This window comes from Ursus americanus, chromosome 20 (genome assembly GCF_024610735.1).
Source record: "Ursus americanus isolate L20-20 chromosome 20, mUrsAme1.1.p, whole genome shotgun sequence".
Lineage (NCBI taxonomy): Eukaryota > Metazoa > Chordata > Mammalia > Carnivora > Ursidae > Ursus > Ursus americanus.
In genome coordinates this window covers 16,894,661-16,904,660 of record NC_142146.1, presented here as the reverse complement: position 1 = coordinate 16,904,660, position 10,000 = coordinate 16,894,661, and the positions used below count along the sequence as shown (strand labels likewise).

Below are 10,000 nucleotides of genomic sequence, written 5' to 3'. Positions count from 1 at the left end.
GCCTAGCATAGGCAATCCTGCATCTCTGCAACTCCCCTCTCCCCACCCCCACCGGCCCAATACCCATTGTCCAGACTTCCCAGTGGGGTGAGGAAATAAACCCATTCATCTTCAAGAAAAAACGAAGATAAACAAAAGCAACCCCACCCCCTCATGCCTACAGTGTCCACTTACAGATTCTAGAGCCTGAGGGTGGGGGTGGGGGGAACAGAGTGTTCATGCTGGAGAAGGGTGGAGAGGGAAGGCAAAATAAGATCTTTAAAACAAAGATTACAACTCCAAGTACAGAAGACAGAGCTATGCCTGTTCCCTTAATGAACCACATTTATTAAAAATGACTAAGACTGTACATAAAAATCCAAGATCTCTAAAAAGCTTATAGGAGCTGTGGCATCAGGTTGTAGTTTTTTCACATTACCGAGCTGGGTAGTGGGGATGGCAAAGAAAGAGGGTGAAATAGAGGAATTTGTCCTTACACACGTTTCAAGTTAGTACAGAGTAGCTGAATACATTCTTAACTATCTAAGAAGTAAACAGAATATTCCCCAATATCCGGGATGATGAGAGAACCTATCCCCCTGGCCCTGCTGTCAGGTGATCTGTGAATGCTTGACAAAGCCAAAGCACCAGTTTTCATCATCTCAGACACGTAAGTAGACTATTTGTACAATATATCCCACGGTATTCTACGGTGTATCTAAGCACACACGGAACTGTACACTTTAAATTTCTCTTTTTTTTTTCTTTTTTGGCGACTCCCTCGCCTGCCCTCTCCTGAGTCCTACTAGTCACCCCAGCCCGCAGCAGAGGCCCAGCCAGTGAAACAGTCCTGAACTAGGGGCAAACATGGCTTGCTTTGAAAGCCGAGGAGAAATCAAAGTCAGGTAAAGCCAGCACCTTCACATCAGGTTTTTCTCACCTCCCAGGCCTAGCTATCTTTTGTCCCTAGGAGAAAGGAACAGCAAAAAGTCCCCTGTTGAAGCTTAAGGCCCAGCCCTTCTCTTCCGGAAGCAAAACCCCTTGCCACTCTGGGATTCTCTTTGCTTACAGATTTACACAGAGGAATGAGAACCAAAGCCTTCTACTACTCATTGGCTAGCGCTCAGCACTCGAATCTTCATAGCCCGATTCTCTGAATATTTAGTGCCTCCAATAAATAAATCCAGAACCTTGAATAACCCTCGAATTTTAAAACGCTTTAAAGTCCTTCATTAATTTTATTTAAAAAAGAAAAAAAATGCGAGGCTTGTTTCAGTTACCTGCAGCAATCAAAAAGCTTTGGCACCTTCTTTTAGAGGATTGCACAAAACGGGATGCATCAAAGGCGGAATGCAAACGTCTTTTTGGCAAACCTAGGCAAAGAAGACAACAAAAACACCACCAAGTCCATCTGCAAAAAGTTAGCGCATTTTGACGAAGTTAAAATAACTCTTTAGGGAGTTGTGTAAAAAGCATAATACCCCCCCATGCCTTTTGAGGTGTCTTTACTGTACTCTTCAGCGTTAATGTCCTCACACTTTATGGAGGGAGAATTTTCATTGCTGGAGGTGCTAGGAGACAGCCGCCGTCGCTTACAAGCACTGGTGTATACCCCCGAATCATTGGAATCGAGAGACTTGATGGAAGGGGGGGTCTCTATCCAAGAGGAGCTAATCTCTTCTTTGACTTTCTCCTTGGAGAGCTGATCTTCAGAGAACACAGGGGGGCTTGTTCTGGAGGTCCATGGGAGTCCAGCTGCCATCTTCCTCTGGTAAGAGCCTCGACCTCCCCACCCTGCCATGGCAGGGAAGGTTGGGTCAGGGTAATAACCCAGGGCGTGGGACGTCTGGAGGGGCAAGGATTTAATACCATATGGGAGCAAGGTGCTGGAAGTATATTCAGACTCATAGGAACCGATGTCTAGTTTGTTGGTCCCAGGTTGCTGGACAGGCGTGACAAGCCACCGCTGGGGAGGGTTGGCCACCTCTTCGCTCTGTTGGGGTGAAAGGAGGCCGTTGGTCTGTGGCACGGTTCTCTCGCCATTATAATATCGGGCTTGAGGTAAAGTGTTGACAAAGGGCTCCGGGAAGAAGGACTGAACGCCGTACCGACCTCCAGGGACAATCTGATGGGATCTAGGAGAATCCGTGGGAGATGGAGTTAACCTGTCATTTTCTGAAGCGGTGTACATGCTACAATATAAAGAGAAACACTTAAAAAAAAAACCCTAATGTTGTCCCCAAATAACCACCTCCCAGAAATCAAAAAGGCTCACATAGTGGGCTGTACTGGAAGCACTGGTCTGTTAGAGTGGAGGGATGGAGGCAGGAGATGCACTGGCCCATTTCAGCCCAATGCTTGGCTTATGTGGAAAAAGTTTCCTCCCAAGCACTAAGTATTTAAACTATAGAAAAATCTACCTTTGCAAGTCCTAGAACTTGAAGAACAGTACAACTCTCCTTTGTTAGTGTCATGGAAGGAATGCTTGCTGTGGTGTTACAAATCCCACATGTAAATGGTCTTGTGGGGCCTTGCTGTTTAATGTTGTAAAAATTACATCCTCTTAGTTTTAGGTTTTTCTTATGTAAAAAAAAAAAAAAAAATAATAATAATAATAATAATAATAAAAGAGGGGGAGTAATAATACCTATTCCTCAGAGGAGAAAAAAGTTGGATCAAATGAAAAGGCAGGTATATAAATGCAGATTATGAAAATTTCAAATCTCCACTCACATGTTAAAAAAAACAAAAAGCTCCTCGCTTTCCAGCCCTTAACATTGCTTTAGAAATTAACAAAGCCCTTCCACGAAAATTCTAAAGCAAGATTAGGCAAGGGGAAAAAAAGAAAAAAAAAAAAAAAAAACGCAAAAATTTCAATAGGTGAAAATCCCAAACAAATGTGAAAGCTCGTCCTAGAATGTTGTCTGGGAAGTGTCTGGTTATGTATGTCCTGTTCAAAGATGACCATGCAAATATGAATAAAAGTTGCACTTACGAATCATAGTTGTCTCTGAAGCCTTTTGCAAAGGGGTTATGATCAATCTTTAGTTGAGTTATCTAGAGAGGGGAGAAAAACAGTCAGTCGTCGAGGGCCTTATCAGACTGGACCTAGCTGCAGAGATTCCTGGGACATTCGGGACACTCACATCAGTGTTTTGGTAGGCAGTCACCGCAATGAACTGCGTTTCGGAGAAGGTAAAGGTCTGGGTCTTTGAGGGCTCGTTCAGGTCTTCCACGCCTTCCTCGGTCACCTCCACAATGTGCAGTCTGGGTTGGTACTTGTGTAAAGACTGCAACACGATCATCTGGAAATGGTACAGAAAAAGAGCTGCCGAATCCAAAAGTCTCTTAGAGGTAAATCTTGACAAACTGCATGTTTTGGAATGGGACTCCTGCTTGTTCCCCACTGACAGTTACCTTTTTCTATAGCCATTTTTAAGATCGTATCATTGCTGCTTTTGAAACTTAAAACCTAGCTGGCTGGGTACGTGTGTTTGATAAACACTCTTGCCTCTTAGTTTATTAAATCCCCCAAAGACTTAAGTATTTCTTCTCCTAACAGTCAACTCACTGTTAACTGAAATCTAGTGAAAATGAGAAAGGTCTAAAGAAAAAAAAAAAGGTTAAAACTAGGTGAGCAAACAAGTCACAACTGCAGATTTACAAATACAGCGAAGAGTATGGAAACTTGGTAGGAAAAGAGATCTATGGCCAGAAGCCACCCCGTCCTCTGTCACTCTACCTGGGTGTTGTTGTTATTTGCGCCTTTGTTATTGGTGAGTTTTAATTTCCCAAAGGAAATCTCCTGTCTCATCCAGTGGGAACCAGTATTAGGAGACTCTGGGTGAACATACATTTTGTTGCCTAAGAGAAAATGAAACAAAACACAAAACCCAAGCAGATAGGGCTGATTACACATGGACATAGGGGAGGGATGTCTGTTACTTCCGGGCAAAGATTTAAGAGCTAGTCTTCAGGCCCAAGTCTCCCCAGTGCTGGCTCTCCACCTAGACTCCACGGGCAGCCCTCCCAGGGCCCCTGTGCTTCTGGCCTTCCTTGGACAAGGCAGTCATCTTAACGCTACCTCAAAATACATAAAAGGAGCCACCAGGAGATGTCTCTTGAAGGTCAATTTGGGGCCTTCTAAAGCTGGAAAAGCGACATCTGATGGAAAGTGATCGGGTTTTCATGGGTGGACTCAACCTTGGGGAAGTCTTTCTCAAGTGGAGGTTGGAGTGTCAGGAGTCCTTTCCACCCAGAAGAATTTAGTAGGAGTTGGTGCGGGAGGGTGGGGAAGAGTGGGGCCATGGCTAAAGTACCAACGTTTATCTTCCTAGGCAAGAGATCTGACTTGGCAATTCTCTCCCTCTCTCCACGATGCAAACAGTCAACATCAAGAAACTCATACTAACACCTCTAGGCCCCGGATGGAGGGGCAAGTACTCAATTTAAACGTGAGTTTTCGGAGTCAAGAGTTCACCGCCCACCCCTCCCTGCCTGGGCCTCTTCTCTGCTCACCCTGCATGTTATTGTCCGCTTTGCCGCAGGTCACCCACTTGCCCCCCTGGAATCGCCAGTGGTTGGGGTCGGCCAGCACCACTTCCACAAACACGTTGTAGTGGGCCGTGGGGTTGAGTCCGTTTATGTTGAAGCTCAGGAAAGGAAACATGCGCCTGTCCAAGGGAATAGAAGCAGGATAAGCGATCGAAACCCGGATGCCCGGGAGCAGGCCCGCGCCAGACCAGGTTCGCCGGCACCTGGGGTAGGTCAGAGTAGGGCATCGAAAAGCCTACAGAAAGAACCGAATACCAGGTCCATAAAGTGGCCCCTACTCTGCAAAATCCTTGAGTTGTCAACTCTGGGAACATCTCTTTTTCTGAAGCAATTTGCCCCCAAAGTCAGTATTTCCCAAATTGAGGTGCTACTGCACGCTCTCCCCACTCAAGTCTTCATTTTTCTTCCAGAATGTTAAAAATCATTCGTTTTTCTACGTTTAAGTACCAGAGAAAAACGTTCAGTCGTTCGTGTTAAAATTTTTAGACTGTACTCCTCAGGTTAAAAGTTCCCCTTGAACGCCCCTCTCCCAGCACCCACCCCTCATTTTCCCCATTCGCACCCACTGTTAACAGTTGGACGGGCATCAGAACTTTCTCACGTCCCGAACCCCACCAGGTCTGGCTCCAGGGCCTGCCTAACCAACTACCGGACCAACCAACCTTCCCATGCCCCTCTCCCCGAGGCGCCCCATGGAGACTCTGGCGCCTAAAACTGCGGGAGCCCATCTACTGCGCTCAGGAAGCCAACCTTTGCGCCTTTCCCCACCCGCAGCTCCTCACGGGTATGCAGGGACCAGCTCGGTATGCCGAGCGGGCGGGTCCAGTAAATCCAGCTTTGTGGACGAGCCCCAATTTCCATTTCCGCCTCCTTCTCTCCAGTCCAGGTGAGGGTGACCGGAGGGGAGGGGAGGGAGGTGGGAAACAGCTGTAACATTAGCACATTGCACAAACCGGTCCGCGGACCGGGAGGGACACCCGATTGGAGATGCGCGCGGAAAAACACTCTCCAAGCAAATCGCGGAGCGAATGGGCACAGCTCCCTCACCCCCGGCCTTCCCCAGGACCACACAGTCACTTAATTGTCATTCACCTCGGGACCCCTCCGCGCTGCTCTCACCTGCCCTGTTTCGTAATGATCATCTCGGTTTGGTGGCGGTGGAATTTGAGCCACAGAGGCCGGTTGCACAGGTAGACGTGGGCACGGAAGCCGGAACCAGGAACCCCCAGCCCCCCCAATCCTCCGCAGGACCCCGCAGCTGCAGCCCCAGGGTACGGCCCATAGAGCGGAGCCCCCTGGCTGTACTGATAGGCCCCCGGGCCGCCTGCCCCGCCGCCGCCGCCGGCGCCCGCTCCACTACTCGCGCCGGCTCCGGGGCCGAACTGTGCCCTCCCAGGTGGGCACATAGCCGCGGGGAAGCCGCCGGGGGGCAGCATGGAGCCGTAGGGGTAGCGCGCCCCGTTGGGAGCAGGGTACACAGATCCGTGGGGGGCCCCGGCCGCCGCCTGGTAGGGGAAGAGCGAGCAGGGCGCGGCCAGCTCGGAGCCCTGAGGCCCGGGGGACTGGAGGTAGTAGCGCTCCGAACTCAGGCTGTCCATGGAGTAGCGCGCGGTGGCGGCGGCGGCCGCGGCCGCGGCGGCGGCGGCGGCTGCTGAGGGCAGCTCCTCTTCCCCGCAGGGGGAGCCCTTGCGGCCGTCCGGGGGCCCGGGCTTGGCCACTGCCGCGGCGCTGGCGAAGGCGTCCCCGGCGTCCGCGTCACTGAGCATGGCCGCGGGGGCCCCCGCGCTGGCGGCTGCGGGTTCCCCGCTCCCAGTCTCGCACGAGAGGCTGCCAGGGAACTTCTTGGGCGCTTTGTCTAAGTCCAGCCTCTGAGGCGAGGGGGCCGCGCCAGGGAGGTGGCCTGCGCTCCCGCTGCCTCCGCCTCGCGCACTCTCCAGCGGGTAGAAGTGCGCGCCGGGCAGGTTCACCGAGCTCACCAAGAGCTGCTCCCCTAATTGCATGCTTTGCTAAGCGCAGACGGCAGCTGGCTGCTTCCTCTCCTCCGGCGGCCTTAATATAAAGGCAGGATGGGGGAGCCAGCGCCCTCTTCCGAGGGGAAGGTAACTTCCCCTTCCTCCGGTGCTGGGGCTACCCACCTGGCCGCACGCGGGCCGCTAAGGCGCGCACCCGCGCGCCCTGAACCCAGCGTTCTTTCCGCGAGGAAAGAGCACTGAGTTTGAAGGCAGGAGGTGGAAATTGACCGAAAAGCACTCTCCTTTTCCTTTCCTGTCCTTCTTGCCTCTCTGGACCCCCGTCCTCCTCCACACTCACACCCAGGAAGAAGAGGATTTAGATCTCTGTCCCCATCCACCAACCAGTGCTAGCCTTTCTGCCCTTCTCGACTGCCCAAGTGTGCGTCCAGTTGACCACTTGGAAACTTGCAGGCTGTCATTGGCTGCTTTATATATGTGCGGCCAGGGAGGGGCTTCGCGGCCCCACAGCCCTGGGACTCTCCTATTGGCTGACGGAGGTGACACTAATTCAATTAGGCATTTACTAATTGGATCATGTCTACTGCGACTTTCTTTTCCTTTAGTCTTTTTTTTTTTTTTTTTTTTAGACTCTGCCCTACTGTGAGAATCAATCCTGGTGTCCGTATTTTGCTGGAGTTTGGGGGAACAGGGTTTGGGGTCTCCGTAGCGGGGTCCTCTCTTGGCACAGAAGTCATCTCAGCACTCCGAGAGGAGCATGCGGGGGCGGGAGCAGGTTTTAGAGGCTGGCGCGAGAAAGGCTCTGCAAGCTGAAGGCTTGCAGGGAGGCACCAGTCTCTGAGGGTGGGGATCTGGGCAGAGTCGGAGAGAGGCCGAAGCGAGGTCCCTTTCCTCATCGGGGGCTGTAGCTTCAGGCACACTTTCCTCCCGATGGTGGAAGGCTCCCAGGCCTTCAACAGACAGGAACCGCATTTTGCTCTGTTCCACTCTTTTACTAACAGGGAAGGGTTGATGAAGAGGAACCTTGCGCTCGGCTTTTGGGATTCCGGGGACGGCGAGAGCACATTGCCATCCCTGAGTACCAGCTTATGTGTCAGAAGCCCTGGTGGGGTGGGGTACTGGGAACACCCTCATCCTCTCGCCAACACGCCTCCTTTCAGGAGGCAATCACTTTTATGCCTCGCAATTTAAAATCCACCGCAGCTCAATTTCCCTGAATCCCGGATTTCCTCCACCCCACACACCATCTTCAGTTGGGCCTGGCACCGAGAAACAAAGGTTCCCCAGCAGCAGTGCGGTTGAGATTCCCTGCGTCTCTCCTCCGCGGCGCAACACAGAAGGTAGAATAATTAGTGAAATAATCAGTTTGATACTGAATTAAGCCCTTTTGCCCCAGCTGCCTGTTTCTCCCTTGCTTTTCCGCAGACAGTAGAGTCAAGAGTGGTGCCGTCTTATTTTATTGTTTTATTACCGAAAAGGGGGAGGCACGTTTCATTGCGGAGAAGGAGAAGCATGAATATTCGCTGTTAATAAGCAATTACAGACGCGGCTTGTAATCGCTCCGAGAGCGCATTTTCCGGCTGAGATGTTGGGACTCTGCTTCCCCAACCGAACACGATCACACGGGAAACTCTTAGCCCACAACAGATGAGGCGGCCCGGGATTTCTTGAGCGCGCACACGCCAGTGCAGAATGGCTCGAAGCTTTCCAACCTAGGTTCAAACCACAGCAGCACAAACCAACATCGGCACGTCTGGGTTAGAGATTGAGACCGTCCGTAACACACACGGACGCTCCAGGGAATTTACCAGTTTTTCGGGGTTGTGAAAACCGGGGGCGTGAAAAGGTTTCAGGGTTAGGACACAGCCAGTGGGGAGGGAGCACGTTAAGCCGGGGCGGTGGCCCCTCAGGTCCTGGGCAGAGCAGCCCGGGAGCAGATCCCTGGAAAGCTGGCCCAGAGCGCACTCAGCTCAGCGCCCCTAGCATCTTGTCCTGCTAGTTGAGTTCGGGTTTGGCGTGGCTCTCTGCTCCGGATCACCCCACCATCCACTCCCACCTCCCGGCTTTTGTTTTATTTTGACCCAGGGAAGTCTTGAAGAATTGAATTTTTCAAGTATTTCGTGCATTTGAAGACTTCATGATTTTCAAAGAGGAGATTCCGTGAGGGGGACGCGAGAACAGGAAAGGAAGGGGCTGAGCGCTTTGGGCAGCTTGGCGACGCAGCTTGGGTTTGGGGAACCTGGTTACGACTCGTGGGCTCCTCCACGTTAGGCTTGACCTGAGCTACAGGACGTTTGAGGGGGAAAGTAGGGGTAAGATGGAATCTTACAGTATTTGGAGATAGGGTGGCTGAGGGTTTTGCGCTGTATCACAGAGAGAAAGCGGGCCTCTGTGTCCCTTCAAGTTGCTTTCGAGGCGGCCAGGGAAGCGCTGCGCGTGGCAAAGTGCCATAGCAGGCAACAGGCATCGTTCCGACCCACTCTGGCGCAAATAACGCGGGCCAGCTGTCCCCCGCGCCACATCAGAAAGGGTTGATTTTATTCCAGCCCCAGAGCAAGCTCTTGAAAGCGCGTGGGTTCATTCGGAGTGCTACCTAATTATTAAATATATACACGGCATGCGTGATAAAGATTAGTGTTGACTCTTGGGAAAGGAAATCGCAGTTTACATCTCCCCACCTCACCAGTATATCTATTATTTTACCCAAACTTTAACACATTTAACAGATGGGGAAATAAAGAGGAATTCAAAGACAATAAAAAATCGGGCTGCCCAAACCTCTCTGGGACCCGGAATTTGGGGAACATGGAAAACATCTACATGATTTATATTACATTATTAAGTTACAAATTCTTTTTTAACATAATAAAAAGCACTGTTTCACCTAAAGCTGATTTTTTTTTCTGACAACATAGAGATAAAGAAATCTCATTGAATGGTTTTCCTGTATTGATTGACTAATTACATTATTATTATTATTATTATTATTATTATTATTACACATGGAATATACTAGTCTAAATGCCCGGAGAGTTATAGATGAGCAAATCCATAATTTCCTCCTTGGAATGGATTTTCTTTTGCTGGCTCTATTTTACTTATAATCAGAGAAAGAGACATAAAAAATATTTTCATGTATCCCAGCCAAACTTTAAAATCCAAGCACTCTCTTGCAGACACAGGAACAGAAAAGAAAGCTAAAGCACCGGCTTCAGTGAACATGTCAGGCAGCACCCTCCTTAGATTGGGTGGGCAAATAACAGCGCGTTCCAGCCTGTTTGCTGTTTGATTTCAATTACACCCCAAGCTTCATGAAATCCAAATGAGACATTTATTGAAAGGTGCCTGGTTTTATGTGGCTCAACTGACAGTGTATTGGAATACATTGAACAAAAACATCAACACTGGGGAGGAAACGTGGAGACCCCTTGGAACCCCAAACTCAAATGCCGGCTGGATTAACTCAAATCTTGCACCTTTCAGCGTGAGTTGGAGCA

At 50.3% G+C, this 10,000-nt stretch overlaps 1 protein-coding gene across 1 annotated transcript; it reads right to left on the bottom strand.

The window, feature by feature from the left end:
- Positions 1-315: 315 nt before the first annotated feature.
- EOMES (eomesodermin) lies at positions 316-6,901 on the bottom strand. The gene is made up of 6 exons (XM_045774477.2): positions 5,653-6,901; positions 4,498-4,652; positions 3,722-3,843; positions 3,126-3,284; positions 2,975-3,036; positions 316-2,171 (listed from the first exon to the last, which is right to left on the bottom strand). The coding sequence occupies exons 1-6, from the start codon at positions 6,531-6,533 to the stop codon at positions 1,433-1,435; spliced, it is 2,118 nt and encodes a 705-aa protein (XP_045630433.1). The 5' UTR covers positions 6,534-6,901; the 3' UTR covers positions 316-1,432.
- Between the last annotated feature and the right edge of the window lie 3,099 nt (positions 6,902-10,000).